General features: G+C 36.0%; 1 protein-coding gene across 1 annotated transcript in view; it reads left to right on the top strand.

The window, feature by feature from the left end:
- SCAPER (S-phase cyclin A associated protein in the ER) overlaps positions 1-18,078 on the top strand; it is a 156,728-nt gene that overhangs the window by 41,408 nt on the left and 97,242 nt on the right. Inside the window, exons 16-20 of the mRNA XM_084293063.1 lie at positions 1,063-1,218; positions 4,308-4,450; positions 6,991-7,072; positions 8,264-8,416; positions 10,739-10,846. Coding sequence (XP_084149189.1) covers positions 1,063-1,218; positions 4,308-4,450; positions 6,991-7,072; positions 8,264-8,416; positions 10,739-10,846 — 642 coding nt within the window. The remainder of the gene's footprint in view (positions 1-1,062; positions 1,219-4,307; positions 4,451-6,990; positions 7,073-8,263; positions 8,417-10,738; positions 10,847-18,078) is intronic.

Below are 18,078 nucleotides of genomic sequence, written 5' to 3'. Positions count from 1 at the left end.
GGTTAATTGGGTCAAAAGCTTTAGAGAAATAGTAGCTGATGAGTAATGCTGAAAGGCCATGATAACCGTTGCTGCATATTTGCTTATCCAAATTCCTAGTGCTTAACTATTTACTGAGCTATGAAATTTATTCTGTAGTCATTAAACAAAGCAAAAGAAACCAACAACAAAACCTTCCAACTTCTGTGATGTGTTATTGTTTGACAGTTATCCTTTCCGCTAATGTCGTTTGTGGATTCAAACAAATTGAGCAGCAAACTGATAAATGAGAGATAAGTTAAATAAAGTTTGCATTTTCCAGATCCATATAAATTTCTAAAACATTTGCATTTTAAAGCCTAGAGTTGGCAAGAATTATTACCTTCCTGAACCTCAGTAGAAAAGTATATTCTTTGATATTTGTAGTATATTGATTAAAGTACTTTTAAGTAAGCATTTTTGTATGATTTTTTTAAATTTTATTCTTGTGTATTGCAGTGTCCACCTGTGGTTGAATAAAATAGTACTTGTCTTTGTGAAATAAGCTGTATTAGTAAGAAATCTAATATTAAGATAATGACCTCAATAGTTTTCTTATTCACAGTATGTGTATTCTCACATTTTGTATTCAGTTAATACCCATACTGTTAGAGTTAAATAGAAAGACCTTTTGTATTCTGTTACCTGTTACGCATTTATACAGCTGGGTCTTAGCATTCCACGTTCTATGAATTGGAGAGAATAGACGAATAAAGTCTCTTTGAGAAGACTGGGAATATTTTCCCATAATTTACCCAGTGTTTCTTGATTTCTGGTATCATTCAACTTCCTTTTGTTTTTTGTTGTTTTATATGCCGTGGACTATCCGTTTTATTAAAAATAAATAAAAAGGGGGGAGCAAACAAAAGTAGGAAAAAGACAAAGCCTTATGTTCAGCTTGGTTGAGCATTGGTTTACAGACAATTCTGGAGGAATAACCCATCAAATTAATTACCAAATGGGTAATCAACAAATGGATAGAATTCATTAAGAATAAAACTTGAACTTCACAGATCTTTTCTTATACTTGCTGATTATTTGCAGGTAAATGAAATTGCATTTATAAACACCTTGGAAGCTCAGAACAAACGTCATGATGTGCTGAATAAATTAAAAGAATATGAACAACGTTTAAATGAATTGCAAGAAGAGCGTCAAAGAAGGCAAGAGGAAAAGCAAGCACGTGATGAAGCTGTTCAGGTATATCTGTAGTTGCAGGTTGACAAGGAAATATGCATTTGTTTCCAATTTTGGCTGTGCAGTCTTTTTTTCTTTGTCTTAAATCCATTGCTCAACTCAAGAGAGTATACTTGAGTGTGTTTCTGCCTTACTATGTTTCAGCACCAGGAGGGAGAAAAGTAAGTCTTAAGGATTTCCTTTAAAAAAGAGTCTGCATAGCTAAGGTCATATGGATGAGTCATGCTTGTCTTAAACTTTTTTTTTTTTAAGTTACTCCATTATAAGAAAATCATGTTTTAGTAACATGTGAAACTTTGAGAGGAAACAGAAAAATGCATCTTATATGCCTGTGATGTCATAATTTTCATACACTTTACAAGATCAGTGAAAACTATAACAGAAATGTCTTTGTGTTAATGAAATCCTTGATTCTTTTGTTGTTGTTGTTATTTTGAATGTAAAAATTCCAATGCTAAATTTTCCCAACCTCAAACATCCACTTGTTGGCACTATTCTCTATGTTAGAATCCAAAACGTGTTTTCTTATGTGAGCTCTTCTGAGATCAACACAACTACAGTTGGCCTGAGACCTGAGTTTGCTTCAGGGCTTAGAATCAGGTGGTAATGATAAATACTATCTTCTTGTTGAAAAATGTGACATGTTACTGACCTTATTTGTTCGGAAGCAAAAAGAGACAGAAGGTACCCCAGAAGTACTGATTTTTTATATATTTTTTTTTTTCCTGAGCAAGAATCTGTTATTACAAGTTCCTGGATTTCCAGGGATTGATTGTTACTGATGAAACGTACCTTTCCATATGGTTTACCAAAAAGCCCATTGCCCCAGGAACCCTGTTTTTTGTAGTTACTTATTCTAGAATGGAGCTTTTCTGGAGTTTATGGGTCTTGGGGTGTTTTTAATTCTTTCGTATCTCTGTCACAGTTCTGCTCCTTTCTTAGGTTACATAGGCATTTTATCACCAAACTTACCTGCCCATATCCTTTCTGCCATACCAAGGATTAAGCTAGTGCTTCCTGCTATGCTTTTTCCATACACATGTTGTGAAACAATTAGGCAAAGCCCTAAATGTAAAGGTATGCTGTATCTACCCCTGCTGTCCTCCTCACATGAGAGCTTTTCCTTCACTGTTGTGGATCTGGACCCATTCCTGGTATAACAACTTATTTAGCAGTTAGTATAAATATGAACAAATAATTACACTTAAGGGCAAGTAAACTAAAAAACTGGAGTTGGACTTGATGATCCTTATGGGTCCCTTCCAACTTGGGATATTCTATGATTCTGTGAAAATGAATCATACGAGTTCTTGGGCCATAAGTATGAATTTAATTATAGGGAAAAAAAAATCAAACCCCATCAGACATAAACGTAAACTACTTTGTAAACATAACAAACTACGTTGTAAATGTAACTACTTTGAATGTACTGTAACAGTGAGGGACTTTACTATACATACAACTACATCATTTAGAATCACAAGGGTTCTAAAAATTGTCTCCTGTGTCAGTACCTATGGAGCCTAGCCTACTTCTGCTGATTTGCCTGAACGGTGTCTTTGATAGCCTCAGGTATTTCACAGATCCATTCAGTAAAACCTAGTTGCTTCTTTTTGGCACCAAATTCTGCAGGTTCACACCTTTAAACCCATTCTTCCATCAGCCTTATTTTAATTTTTTAATTACAGGATCTATTACAGTTGTTTTTTTTAGTTGTTGTTGTTTTTTTCCATCCACATTTTACATGCTTTTCTGTTTAGTGACACTGGTACCTAATTTAAAAAGTGCAAGCCATTCTGGTCCATTTTCAAATGCAACCTTAAAGGTTTTTGTAAGGAATGTTCAGCACAAATGGCGTTTGTTTTTTATGATGCACTGGGTGTATCCTATAGAACAGTTTGTATTCTTGCCTGTTTTAATAGTATGGTTGTAAAGTGTGCTGTATCTTGTCTTATTTGTTTTATTGAGATGGAAATTAATGTATTCATGCAATGCTGTTACTGAAACTTTACATTGGGAAAAGTATGGTTACTGTGAAAGCCACAGTTTTGATAATCAATTTTCAAGCTGTACTGTCTGTGAAAATCAATACTGTGCAGTTAGCATCGTTAACGTAAAATGCTTTGCATGACACAAAAATGTTCAATTATTTTTGTAGTTCTTCATTTCTTGACGAAAATGAAATATAAGGTTAATGTGTTCTTCTTTTTATGTCTAAATTTTTGTAAAGCTAGTATTTAAAGAGTACAGAGCCCTCATCTAATCATGTAAAAGCATTTATCATTCCAGCAAATTTTGGTTTGTGTTAATGAAACCTCATACCGTTGCCTTAAAGGAAGATAGCTTTTTGCTGGAACAGTGATGAGTATTTACAGTGCTGGAGATGATGCAAGAAGTATATATTTAAAATAGATTGAAGTGTCTGTTTTTTATTTAATCTGTCATACAAAAGACTAATTTTACTGTAAGATGAGAATTTGAAGAACATGTAAAATATTCATCTCTCTCCAGACTGTTCAGCTAAATCGGGTAGTCATATTTCCTTTCAGTAGAACTCAACTAACTCAATATGCCTACTCATAAATGTCTTAGAGTATGAGTTTTCAAATGCACTTTTTTTTTTTTTTTTAACATTTGTTGCTGTTTCAAATAGTCATTCTGTCAGGTTTACAATACCATGCATGACTTCAGAACTCTAAGTCTGGAAAAAAGTAAAAATTGAGCAGTGGGAGAATTGCATATTCAATGATAGAACAAAACTATACTGCAAAAATCCATTTTATTTTATAACAACATTTGAATAATATTTAAATCATTGTTTAAATAGTCATGATTTAAGTATTAATATTCTATGGGAGCATATTTTGTTTCTGTGTCACATATATCCTTGTAGATGTTCAAAATATTTTTCAGATATTCTTATTGATCAGTTTGGTGGACTTCTAGTGGACAGTCATCTTCAGTCTGAGCAAAATATATGGCCAGTTAATATGTAGCTTAGTTCATGCAACTGTGCTTCAGTGTATGTTCAAACTTGTGAATATACTTAATATTTGCAAAAGATAAGTTAGAATTTATTTTTCTTCAACCAGGAGCGCAAAAGAGCCCTGGAAGCAGAACGGCAGGCCCGAGTTGAAGAGCTGCTGATGAAGAGGAAAGAACAGGAAGCACGGATTGAGCAGCAGAGGCAAGAGAAAGAAAAAGCACGGGAAGATGCAGCACGGGAAAGAGCAAGGTAACTTTGCCATAATTTTGTTGGGTCCCTGTCCTTCACTGCCACTCTTTCAGGCAGACTGCAGGTTCTCTGTATTAACAACAGTGCCTTCTTCAGCCTTCAGGCATAGTATTTTAAAAAGTAATGTTAATAGATGTTTTTGATGAATAGTTAGAAAGAAGAAATCAAGTGAGTATTAATAAATTTTGTAATAGATTTTTGTATTCCTTAGGTACATGCGCAATATAACATGCTATGCTATATTTTATATTGTTAACATTACTTCATCTTAGTTTTATTGCTAACAAGACCTTTTAACAATTTGCCTTTTTCATATTTTAGTTTAGTTTTCAAAGGAAGCAAGATTAATGTTTTCGTGTTCCCCATTTCCTCCATTCTCCAGTAACTTTTGGACTTACTGGCATCAATATGAGTTCACCTTTTCTGTAGACACCAGAGGCCACGTTTGTAAAGCATAAAGCCGGGAAATCAGGCTTCATTAATTCTGCTGCCTATGAACTACTTGCTTTATGTTTATGCCCATAATCAGAAGTTCACAAAGGGGTTTCCATATGGGCTCTTCTCTCTGTTTCAGTTGAGCTGAATGTTAGGTGCACAGAGAATGAAGCACATGGATTGTTGGGTTTAGGGGGTGGCACTGGGCTGTGTGTGCTCTGTAGCACTTAGTTTTCAGTTGCTTTGTATTTGCTACTGCAGTACTGTGCTTGCAGTCATTTTTCTTTGCCAGATGCTGATTATATAGTGTTCTTTCTCTTTCCTTTATTTCTTTTTTCAGTTTCTGAGAAAGAATAGGAAAGGATGTGTGTATGGTGCCTTTTAATCTGGTGATTCTGGTACCTCAGAGTGGCCTCAGTCTTATGTCTCCTTAATAACAGTCCTGAGATTTCTCTGATGTAGTACTGTTAGAGCAGGAGTCAAAGTGCAGTGGGTCAGAAGTTGAGTGAGAAGATGATCTTGAAAGGAAGCTGTACTGTCCCATCTGTCTTTGTCTTCAACATAGTTTGTTGAAACCTCAGCAAGTATTATTTGTTTGATTTGTTTTTTTGTTCGTTTTTCCTTCTGCTGGGATTTAACTCTTATCCCAAAGATTTGATACTTGCTTCAGTGAGTCATTTTTGAAATATCTGCTTAAAGTTTGTTCAGTATAAGCTTTATATAAATGTGCATCTGGTGGTGATTAAAGCATGTGTATGAAAGGGTTAGTTTATTTAAAACTGACTTTAAAACCCCTCTGCTCTTATGGTACATTAGCTTGATTCCAGTAAGGTTTTAGATGTAATTTCTGAGTGTTTTATATTCCAGAGAATTGAAATCCCTAACACAGATTTTTTTTTCTTGTCGAGAGAAATCATAAAAGTGTAAAATGTAAGCTAATCGTGTTAAGTATGTGTTTCAGAAGGGCCTGGGCAAGAATAATATTGATGCTCTATAAATGGAAACTTGAGAATTTTGTTTCAAATATCATTGCATGTTTTGGATTAATGTCATTAATTTGTCATAGTTTGTAGGATTAAACAAGTATTTTAAAATGTTTACTGAAAGAAATAACTAAAATAGGCTTTGGGTTTGGATCATGTTAGTTATGATTTGTTTTAGCTCATGGTGTGAGGGAGTAGTTCTTTAAAGGCAAAATCAAAGACTGTAGTTCAGTTTTTCTGTGTGTTCCTTGGGAGATTAGACAAAGTACACAATGCTTCTCATCTATCATCTCTTCTCCCCCTACCCACCCCCAACAACCGTGGTATTTGGAAGAGTTCGCCTAGTGTTTATATAGTTAAACTTGTTTCCTTCCCTGTCATCTTTCCTGTTGGCTTTTATATTTTGTGTTGGCGCTTTGTTGGTGATGGGAAGGAGGATTCCTAGAAGTGGAAAACTGATGTTTGAGGCGTGATTCAGTTTTTGGGAGGGGGATGTAGTGCAGAGAGGTACGGTGAACAAAACCAGTTCCTGACTCTTCAGTTTTGTACAGAAGATAACAGTATGATTTGCTATCCTTAGGTATCTAGAACATTTGGAAATGCAATGTTTTAGAGCATCAATTTAGGTATCAATCTTATTGATACCTGATATCATTTGGTGTTGGTCAGAGTTTTCTCTATATGTTTATATATTCAAACATTCAGTGATCATCATTTTTATAAAATACACTGCCCTTACTGCTGCATGTTTTTCTTTGATTTGCCATTGTACTTCTCCCCTTTGGTTCACTGAAAACGGTCATTGACTGCAGAATACTAATGGTGACAGGGCACAACTTTCAAGATTATTTTGCAGTCTTACATTAACTCCCATTGTTCTTGGTTGCTCTAAAGCCTGTTCACAGGTACTGTTAAGTGCCTGCTTTTATTAAATTATCAAAAATAAAGCATCTGTTTTCTGTGTTAACTAAAGTGCTTTCTGTTCTCTGTCTTTTCCACTAAGCCACCTTCAGGTTCATTTTTTGGGACGTTTGTTCTCTATTTCAAACATTAACTTGTGAATATTAATGCATGTTTTATATTATTAAAATGTTCCCCCTATATTTGTTATCTTTTGGTTAGAGATCGAGAAGAGAGGTTGGCAGCTCTTACTGCAGCTCAACAAGAAGCCATGGAAGAACTGCAGAAGAAGATTCAGCTGAAGGTATAAAAACATACTACACTTGAAAAATAAATCAATAATGTAGAATTTCTGTAAAATAGTTTATGTATGTATGTTTTATTTAGTACAGATGTTACAGTATGCTGTGTCCCAAATTACATAACTTTACAATAGATTTTTATTCATACTTTTGCTTAAAAACAGGACCTTGCTGTATAATGTGCACTGTGTAGTTTGGAAAGAACAGGACTGAGCTCTGTTGAGTTACGTTAATTTCAGAGCTTTAAATGTGAGAACAAATAAACTTCAACTTCCCTTGGAAAGTACACGTAATTTTGAGTTAAATCATGAGGGAAATCAGTAATTAGGAACTCTCACACTGTTCAGTGAAGACTTGCCAGTCAGTCATGCAAGGTCCTGTCTAATGGTACTGAAACTGATGCCATCAAGAGCATGGCATCTTCCATGGAGGGCTACAGTGATTTCTTGAAAGAGGCATAAGGCCTTGTAGGTCAGGCATTCAGCTGTGGGGAACAAAGGTATCATAAATTTTGAAATGATCCACTATTTTTGAGAAAAGTAAATACTTCTAAAATGATAAATCATATTTGTAAGGTTCTGAGGTAGAGCTACATATTGAAGTCTCATGTTTTGTTAAGTTATCTAAATTTTTATTCTAGAATTGTTTGTGTACAAGTATTTTTTTTCACTTGAATATTTTTATTACCTCTGATCCTGTTCTTATGATCTTAGGTACATTTACTTCTGTTGTAAAATGCAGTTTTGACATTAAATACAGGCTTATGCCCCAGTCTCTGATCTTAAATAATAGTTAAAAATTTGCTCCGTTCTCTTGAGGGTTAAGTGTATGAGCCTCCTGAAAGAATCCAGGGAGCTGTACCTTGATAGGTGCACTTCTGGAGTGTTCAATTGAGAATAAAAACAGAATAAGTGAGATGTTACATATAACAAAAAGATTTACCAAAGAGTTTGAAATAGGCGAATTTCTATGAAGTTCAATGAAATTGTCAGATTATGAATTTATGAATTGATAATCACCTATAAAACAAAAATAGTGCTGATTGATTTTTAAATCGTAGCAGAATGTTAAATCTCTGATGTGTGATGACTTAATGCCTAACCCCAACTGGTAACTCACAGTATTTCTATGGACAGCTTAATACCTTTTGCTTCATACCATTTTTTTCTTTGCTTTTGTTACTTTGCATTCAGCATGATGAAAGTATTAGAAGACACATGGAACAAATTGAACAAAGAAAAGAGAAAGCAGCTGAATTAAGTAGTGGAAGACATGCTAATACTGATTATGCTCCTAAACTTACACCATATGAACGAAAAAAACAGTGCTCATTATGCAGTGTAATGGTAAGTTGAACAGAGGGGTTGCTCTCAGAATTGCAAGACTAGCCTAAGCCTTGGAGCTACAAATTATGCTTCATTCTCAGATGAGAGTACTGCATACGTGCTGTGTCCTTGCTCTGCTCTTGGGAAAGTGCATCTTAGCTTGGATTCTTCTGTCTATAAATTATGTGGTTTAGGGAAGATTTGAAATAATTGTAGAATCACAGGAAGCGAAGTGTGGACAGTACACAGTTGCTAGCTCTCTCTTCTAAGAAAAGCAAAAATTAGGAATCATCAAATGAAGCTGGTTAAAAGCTAGACATAAAGCAAGTTATAGAAACCAGGTACTTTGCTTGGCAGACCTCTCTTGAGATGTTTGGTCTCAACTGGGTGTCTCTTCTTGTGCTCCTGGCACGGTGAAGAGAGGGAGACATGCAGTCACTGAGTAGGAAGGAGGGAGATCAGTTCATGTTGATAATTGTTTTTACTGACTTGCATAGGGCAGGCATTATTGAACAAAATCTTAGGTCTTAGCTAGGAAATTATATAAGCATTATTTCTCTTTAATTGCTACATTAATTAAGATTACACAGGATCACTTCAGGCAGTGCTGGAACAGAAACTGAGGGTTCAGCAGAGTGGAGTCTTGTACGTTCACTTAACGTGCCTTTCCGAATGAAAGCTCATTGTATGAAGTCAAATAGAAGTCAAAATGAGATGAGAAGCCAAGGAGTGTTTTTTTTTTTTTTTTTTAAAGTCTTACTATACAGCAAATTGGCTGTCAAATTATTATGTAATTTAAAATAAAGATGTTTATGTGAATTAGGCTGAGGGATAAAGTTCTGTGCTTGAGCTCTGAAAACCCGGAAGTCCACTCCATTGGCAATCAGCTGGAATTCTTCATGGTTACATGAAGTAGAATGTGCTGCTTTGGGTTGTTTTTTTTTGTTTTTTTTTTTTTTTATTTATTTATTTCTATTTGATTGTTTTTCAACAATTACTTAATTTACTGATGTAATTATTCTAAAACAGATTTTGTAATTGGAACTTGTAAAGTTTAGCCATAATCAGGTCATGAACAACATAAAACATAGTAGTTCTCTGGGTTATTCATCAGAGAGATCACAAAGCCTAGGATAGATGTTTTTAAATAGACACAGTTAACACCCCCATCTCTCAGAATATAGAAATCCATTACGAAGAACTTTACTTGTGTATGTTTACAAGAAAAACGGTGTGATTTTGCTAAAGTTGAGATACAGAGCCATGTTTGAATCTTAGTGGTGTTTGTTCTAGTGTATTTTTGATTCATCTGTGCACTAAAAAAAAGGGAAGAAAAAAAAGAAAAAGCACTGTTTATATTGCTTTTATGGATTTTGGAAATCCTGTCTATGTGCTGCATCTTTATGCCAATTTTTTTGCTGGTATCACCATTTAAGCTGCAGCATTTGTATTACATCTTATGTTAAAACAAAACCTGTGGGTTAATACATAGGCAGCTATGCCAGCCTTTGAGTAGGAATTAATTGCTGTGAAGAAGTCTAGACAGTTTGCGTTCTTAATGAGTAAAGCAACAGTGAAAATGGTGTGCTGAAATAACCTTAAAATAGTTCTTCAGAAATGAAAAAATGCATCATTTTTTCCTTATCAACATAGTTTGCTCCCTTAACTTGCTACTGGTGACTGGGTGTTTTTGCTCTCTTGTCAGTTAAGTGTTTTCAGGTGACCTTCAATAACAGTTAACAATCGTACAGGATCATAGAGTCATTGAGTTTGGAAAAGACCTCCTAAGATCATCCAGTCCAACCATTAACCTAGCACTGTCGAGTCCACCATGAAACCATGTCACTGAGCTTTACATCTACACATTTTTTGAAGACCTGCAGGGATAGTGACTCAACCACATCCCTGGGCAGCCTGTTCCAATGCTTCACAACCCTTTCAGTGAAGAAAGTTTTCCTAATATGCAACCTAAACCTCCCCTGGCCCAACTTGAGGCCATTTCCTCTTGTCCTACTGCTTGTTGCTTGGAAGAAGAGACTGGACCCCCAACTTGCTACCACCTTCTTTGAGGTAGTTGTAGAGAGCAATATATAGTTAACCTGGTAGTTCTAAACACATTTGTGATGAAATTCTATGTGACAAAATAAAAAATATTCTTTTTAGTAAAATAAATAAATAAAATTGTAAAGATGTTAAAGGTAACTGATAGTACTTTCATTAGGTGGCAGATTCTGAACCTACTTCTGACAAATTAGTATATATTACATGTAAAATAATGCTATTTATAGATGATAGTATTATCAAGGGAGGAGAAAAGTCACTAATAATTCATTCTCATTACAGATTTCATCGGAAGTGTACCTATTTAGCCACATTAAAGGGAAAAAACACCAACAAGCTGTGAGAGAAAACAGTAGTATACAAGGACGGGAGCTTTCAGATGAAGAAGTGGTATGTTGTGTAATAACTTTTACTATTTCAATTTCCTTCTGGTTTTATAATGCCGTCCAGCTGAGTAGCCTAAGAAAGTCTTTAAAATTCTTATAAAGGAATGGAACTGTTTGTGTTAGCATGGGTTTAACAGTGCCTTTTTGAGTATAGTATACTAATGAAAATGAATGAAACAAACAGTGGATTCAAATACTAAAGGCAATTTCTGTTTGAAATAGGCTGTGTGTAAAACTGTGACTAATTGCTCTACTACTAATCCAAAGCTATTTTTCATATCACTGTATTTATCTTTTTGTCATAAAAGTCTGATGTGTTATGTTCCATGAGTGGTCTTTATTTTCATTCATTTTATACCTTTCCAAATAGTAAATATTCTTCACTGCTTTTAAATAAAACCCACTTCAGTAAAGCTGTAAAATAGTTTATCCATGAGGATAAACCTTCCAGGTATTAGAACAGTCAAATAGAAGTCTCCTTTAAACTCAAATGCTATTATTTATTATCTCACCTTGGCCACATCTAACTTGTTAGCATCTTGGACAATCCTATAGCTATTCCTTTCCCTTTATCTTTTGCTTCTTCCAAATAGCTTTTGAGGAGGAAGTAAAGAATCTCGCACTGTCTTTTTGCAGCAGGTTTCCAACCATTCAGATATTACTTCTCAGTACTTAAAGTACTTGCTGTCTTGTTCTTTCCTGCACGGTTCTTGTTACTATTTTCCTAGAAAAATATTCTCTTTACAGCTCATCACTGCCATAAGTACCTTCTTTTCTTTTTCAAAAAGCTTTGGAAAGTTAAATCACTGAGGTACTGAAATCCCTAGGGGCAGTTATCACTGGAAAAATGGAAAGCCTCTGTGGAGTTGGCATTTTGCCTACCCCTTCCTAACTTCAGTGAAAGTACATACTTTCTTCTCTGTTTTTCTGCTCTTTTAGAGTGGTTAGTGGAATTTCTTTTGTATTGAATTTGATTTTAGGTACTGGGTTTATCTAGTTGGACATAAGGGAGAAGCCTTCATACTGCATCTAGCTTCCTAGAAATAAATATAAGGTGTGAGATTTCCCAGAATTCTTTCATGTCTATGCATGCACCAAGGAGTGGACAATTGGTAACACTGAGGTTTCATGCAGCTACCTAGTCTTTATTTGTATCTAGCTAACCACTTCTGAGTGCTTCTTACTGTGCCACTGCCTCAGATGAATATGGAGGAAAAAGACGAACTTTTTCTTTGTTCTGAGGGTAGTTGTATGCAATTTGCAAGATTAGATTTGGCAGCTTAACACTTCTGTCTTCTAGAAACAGGGATCATCTTATAACAGCTGCGTTTGTCCCAGTTGGTGAAAAAATAAATTCCACTAGAGGGCACAGATATCTCGATTTTTGTAGTGTCCAACACCATATGCTTAAATCCACTGCTTTTTCAGCAATGTGAGCTTGAGATCAAGATGAAGGTTCAGCATATGAGACTTTTCTAATGAGTTCTTAGTGCAGGAGTAAAAGGAGAGAACAGTTTAACTGAATGAGCAGTCTGACAATTACAAAAGCAGATTTTAAATAGCCTTAATCTAGTTGGTGTGTAGTATTTGACATACTGGCAATATAACAATACTTCCATTCTTTTGTGTATATATATGTGTGTGTGTGTGTGTGTATGTATATTTTAATTTGTATCTGTGTTTTAAATTGTCTGAGTATACAATTCTGAACTGTATTGTAATCTGACATTTCCTTGGCCTGACGCCCACCCCAGTTTTCTCTTTTTCAAGGAACAGAAGTAAGACATGCATGCTAGAGGTTTGGTTACTGTAAAGTAGAAAAGCTATTTTATTTCTCAGAGCAATCTGCTTTGTGTACCTTTTTATTCAGCACATGCAGTTAATATCAGACTTTGTCTCCTCCACAAGTAAAAGCACTCAGTAACTTTAGGTAAGTTTTGAAGTACATTAAAACAAATTTCAAGAGTATCATGTAGAAGTAAAACTGCAGTCCAGTGAAGCACTGTAATATATTTGGCTAGTTATTCATCACTGTTTTCAGGTTTTTAATCAGTGAAGATATCTGTAGTGAGAACACACTTGTACTACTTAAAGTTATTGCTTGTCATCTGTGATGTCTTTCGATTATATACGTCTTGTCTGTGACCCTTCTTCTTTGACATAAAAGATTTTATTTATGTCACCTCTGACCTAATAAAATTTCACCTTTAACCTTATGCACTTGACACCTCAGATAACTTACTCTTGATCTTTGACTCATTTTGTTTTAAGCTTGTTAAGCATAATAGGTAGCTGCCTAGAAAGAAATATTCTTTTATTGTAATCTGGCCATAGAATTTCTTCATTATTGCTTGAAGGAAATTAAATGTATTTGTTTTGTCCATATCTGTAATGCAGAAGGTAAGATTTAAATAGCTCCTTAAGACTTTGGGAGCTGATTTAAGTGCCTGCTTGTACAATACATGTATGCTTTGGTACGGTAAGGGGTTTTGTTGGTTGATTTGTCTGTAAGCAAAAAGTTAAAAATCACAGTACTGACACTTTTTTTTTCCAGGCCAGGTGGGTGCTAATTAGTTAATCTTGCCAGTTTAAAAAATAAAATAAAATTATATTCTAGATTTTTTTCCTTTGCTATTATCTGTAGGTTCTTTAACAATTTCAGAGATAAAAGTATGCTTTATACTGTAGCAATTTTTCCTGTTCTGGAATTAAGCATATATTGTGCAAGTACTGACAGGTAGTATTAGTTCTTAACCAATAAGATGAATTCACGTGTAAATGTGATTTGTTCAGTGAAATGTGGAAAATAGTTTTGTTATGAATGGAGATACTAAAAATATGAAGTCGTTTCTATGACTGTGTGACAGCTTTATTTTATCTCTGCTTTTGGGACTTTCTTCTTTTGGGGATTTATCAGTCTCCAGCTGAAAAGGATGGAGATTTCTCTTAGAGCAAAATCCTGTTGCTTTTGAAACTGTGTTTATCACATGAAAGCAAATTAACTTCTATTCACTTTTTTTTTTTTTTTAACTTTTAATTTTAGTTCGGTCTCGTATAAATACATACATTAAGGTAGCTGGTAAAGCTCTTTCAACAAGGTAGGATTTGTCTTTCCTTTGTTACGCTGCTGAAATCTGTGGTTCTGTCATTGGCCCGTGTCATTTCACCATTATCTTCAGGGCGGTAACAATGTCCTGCCTACATTCCCGCTCTGTGTAGTTTTTGGCCCGCTTAAACGCAGCTTTTGTTCCACCAAACTTACAGCTTTACCTTCTTTTTACACTGCTTTTTTCTATCCTATTGATTTCCTGTTCCCTGCCTTACCATTCATATTACTCGCAGAATATGTGAACAGTGTGTGCAGTTTGGTTTCATTGATGGCACTGGAATCAAGCTATGACTAATTTTTTTTTGCTGAATCGGAGCCTGTGGGAGACACTGGGCTTTTCATACAAAGGCCACTAACATGACTGAAATGGTGCCCACTCAAAAAGCCGTAGGACAACATACACTACCTGATCAGACTGAGGAGTAGGTCTCTTCGGGGACCTTCTGTGCTTTGCTCCCACCTGTAGCTTTTAAAGGATTCATTTCTATGTTCCTCTTTCCTTTTTTTTCCTTATCTGTCTTGTCTATCCTAGTTTGCTTTGAGAAGTACTCCTAACAGTAGTAATCCTAGCTTCCTTCTTTGAACTGTTATCCTATCTCTTGTCTCTATCTCCTGTCATTTAAATAGCATGGTTTTAGGCGACATTTAGAGTATAAATCATGTAATTCCATGCAGTCTATGAATGTTTCTAATAAGTGAAGGGTACTTCTAAAAACCGAACAAAATAGGTAACTGGCAGGGGTTTGGTTAATTTGTATAAGGTGAATGCTAGAGTTTAATGGAGGAATATTAACGAATTTGTGTTTGCATATGTGAAAAATGTGTGCTTTTATTTATCAGGGAGGAAAACTAACTTTTACCATGATAAGGATGAAATAAAGAACTTCTTAGAGACCAGGTCAAATGAAAATACAATCCTGTGATGGAGACCAGGTCAAATGAAAATGCAATCCTGTGATGGAGAGAAGCAGTTGTCTGAAGATTGACAGTGTTAAAATGTGAGGGTTTATAGAAAGGCATGGCTGGTGGAGCCCACCCACATACCTTTTAAGAAAAAATCAGCCCGATGGACTACAGCTTGCTGTGCTGTGTGGGTTGTCAGGCTGGCTGGGGTTGCAGTGCAAAAGATTTCTGGCATAGGTCTGTCTAGATTGTAGTGGGGTCTGATTTACAATGTGCCGAACTGCTCTGGCGCGTTCCCCTGGTACGGACACTGTTACACTGGCAAGGTTGTTCTTCTGCCAGGATGTGGTAAGAGGCTGCCTGGAAAAGCAGAACTGTGCTGGTTCGAGTTCTGTTGCAGCCATGTAAGGTTTATAGCTAGTGCAGCACACCAGCCGAGTTGATGTTGTAGTTTTCATTCCTAAAAGCTTTTTGGGGGTATGGGGTTGTTTTTCTTTAAGAAGTCAAGCTGTTTTCTCAAAGTTGTATGCTGCTTCCAGTATTTTTTACAGAAGAAATTACTGAAGGAAAGAGATGTGGGAGTGTTTTCATGCGTGACCTTTCCTCTTTTTCTGCTGTATTTAAAAGGGATTTTCTTGTCTAGAGAATGTGTGATGCCTGGACTTTGCTGTTTTTTTAACCTTTAGGTTTTTGTTAAAAATTAAATTATCCGTCTTTGTTTTATTGCTTCAGCCTTAACATTAACAGGAAAAATGCTTTTCATTTTTCTTTCTGAATCAGTGCTTTCCACTTTTTATACAAATGAACAGTGCTGTCCTATGAATTCCTCGTCTAACTTTTCCAAAAGATACAATTAAGCAAAATGGAAAAAGATAGCAGTAAAGATGACCAATTTTTTCATTTAATCTAATAGAGGGGTTTGGTGTAGTTATTACTGTGGGTCTGTGGTCTTTCAAAATTGTTATATAAGATTAATATATCTTTTTTTTTTTCCTCTTGAACTTTCACATGTATGTTAAATGTCAGCTTGAATTGTGTTGCTAAGCGTGTTTTTAGCTATCTTAATACTTAGTTTCACTTAAGCTAATGAAAGTTCTCAGCATTCAGCTTTAAGCTCTCCTGTCGTAGTTAATTACTCAAGGCTCTGGGCTAAGGCTTTCATGTGGCTCTGATTTTTTCAGCTATGAGCTCTGTGTGCAGAAGGTGTGCAGCTTGGGTCTTACTTTGCCGTGTATTTGCACTCCAGTCTCTTTCAAACGTCTGTTATGACTTCAGTGATCAGATACCAACACTGCAATACAAGGGGGTGACCTTGACTCAGATCTGGTGGTATATCGTACTTAACTAATTTCTGAGTAATGCAGTGGTACCTACACCTTGATCAAATACTGAACAGTATTCCTGTTTCTTTTACCTGCAGAGTTAATATAGGCTCCATTGCAAATGCACACTTTCTTGGCATCTGATTATAGTTTTCCAGCCACCATTTATTACTATTTCATTTTTTTTTTTCTTTGAGGGGATAAAACTCATGACAGTTGCAGTGCTGGGTATTCCATCCGGTGCAAAGGTTGTAAGAGGAGCCTTCACAGAGAGACTGGAGAACAGTGCTCTGGAGGATGCATTTGCAGTCACATATACTAGAGGGAAGCAGCAGGTGCAAGCTTTGAAAAGCTCAGTGCACAGGGTGCTGTTACAGTTAATCTAGACAAGATATTTCCAAAACTTTGTTTACAGTAGCCCATTTGTCTTCTCTGTTGCTCAGCAGAAACAAAGTGCAGATCACCTACAAGTAAAACCTGCCCAGACCAGTATAGCCTCATGTTCTCTTTTCTTTTCTCCTCTCCTGAGGAAGGGAAGATTTTTAGAGGGTTTGTATCTGGCTAGAGGAATGGAATTAGGCCAAGCATCTGTGGTCCAAATTTGTTTATGGACCTTTCATACCTGTTGGATAACTGGAGTCCATTCAATATAGGATCTCTTGGGCTTCATAATTCTGCCATGGATGCATTTGCCTAGAAGAAGCTGTCATGAGTTGTCAGGGAATTAGAAAGTTCTATCCATGATGCAGCTTGCAGATCTCTCAGTACTCCATACAGCGACTAGCTTTTTGTACTTTGAGCAGCAACAGCTTCTTGCATTTAATATATTATGAAGTGGTGTTTTTCTTGGCAAAAATCTACATGATTAATTGTTTATTGGCTGTGTTAGATCATTGCCAACAACTGCACCCTTCCTCCTTTTGGCTTTGATATCTCGAATGTTCACAGCCAGCAAAAAAAACTACTGCTGGCAAGGCCAACTGTACTCCCATTTCCCCTTTCTCTTGCTTGCCCTTGCAGCCAGGTGACAGCATCAGTGCCTTCCAGCTTTCTGCCATGCTTTTCATGTCCAGTGAGCAGAATTCTCCCTCTCTTGGAAGAAACAGCTTTACTTTGCCTTCTGCTCCCACAGCTTGAAATAACAAGTAGAATGGTATTGAAAGTCACAAGAAATATCTGAACCTACTGTTCAGAACATTATTTGCTATATATTTTAATGGCAGGCTGTCATATCATTGAATTTATGGGCAAGTAGGTGACTAAAAGTACAGTCAGTGTGAGCAGTAATAACAGTATTTAGTTTGGACACACCAAAAAAGTAGTCCCTTATTTTTTAAAAAATAAATATTTTTAAACTGTAGAAGTGAGTGGGGAAAAAAAAACTTTTATAGTGAAAGGTCAGTCTTCAGTTTTGAATGTAAAAAAAAAAAAGTTTTTTAACGCTCTATATGATTATTATTTTTTTTTAATGCTCTACAAAGCTGGTGAAGGGCCTGGAGCACAAGTCCTATGAGGAGCAGCTGAGGGAACTGGCATTGTTTGGTCTGGAGAAGGCTCAGGGGAGACTTTATTGCTCTCTACAATTATTTGCTCTCCTGTTTCTCTTCCTGAAAGGAAGCTGTGGGGAGCCAGGGGTTGGCCTCTTCTCGCAGATAAACAGTGATAGGGCTAGAGGGAATGGCCTTGAGTTGTGCCAGGTTCAGGTTGGAAATGAGGAAACATTTCTTCTCAGAAAGAGCAGACAGGCGTTGGGACCATCCCTGGGGGTGTTCAAGGAAAGGTTGGATGTGGTGCTTAGGGACATGGTTTAGTGGGTGACATGGATGGTAAGGGGATGGTTGGGCCTCTGATGATCTTGGAGGGCTTTTCTGACCTTAATGGTTCTGTGATTCTATACTGATC

The sequence above is a fragment of the Netta rufina genome (genome assembly GCF_964035555.1).
Source record: "Netta rufina genome assembly, chromosome: 11".
Classification (NCBI taxonomy): Eukaryota; Metazoa; Chordata; class Aves; order Anseriformes; family Anatidae; genus Netta; species Netta rufina.
Note: the sequence above shows the minus strand (reverse complement) of the source record. Positions and strands in the feature narration are given on the sequence as shown.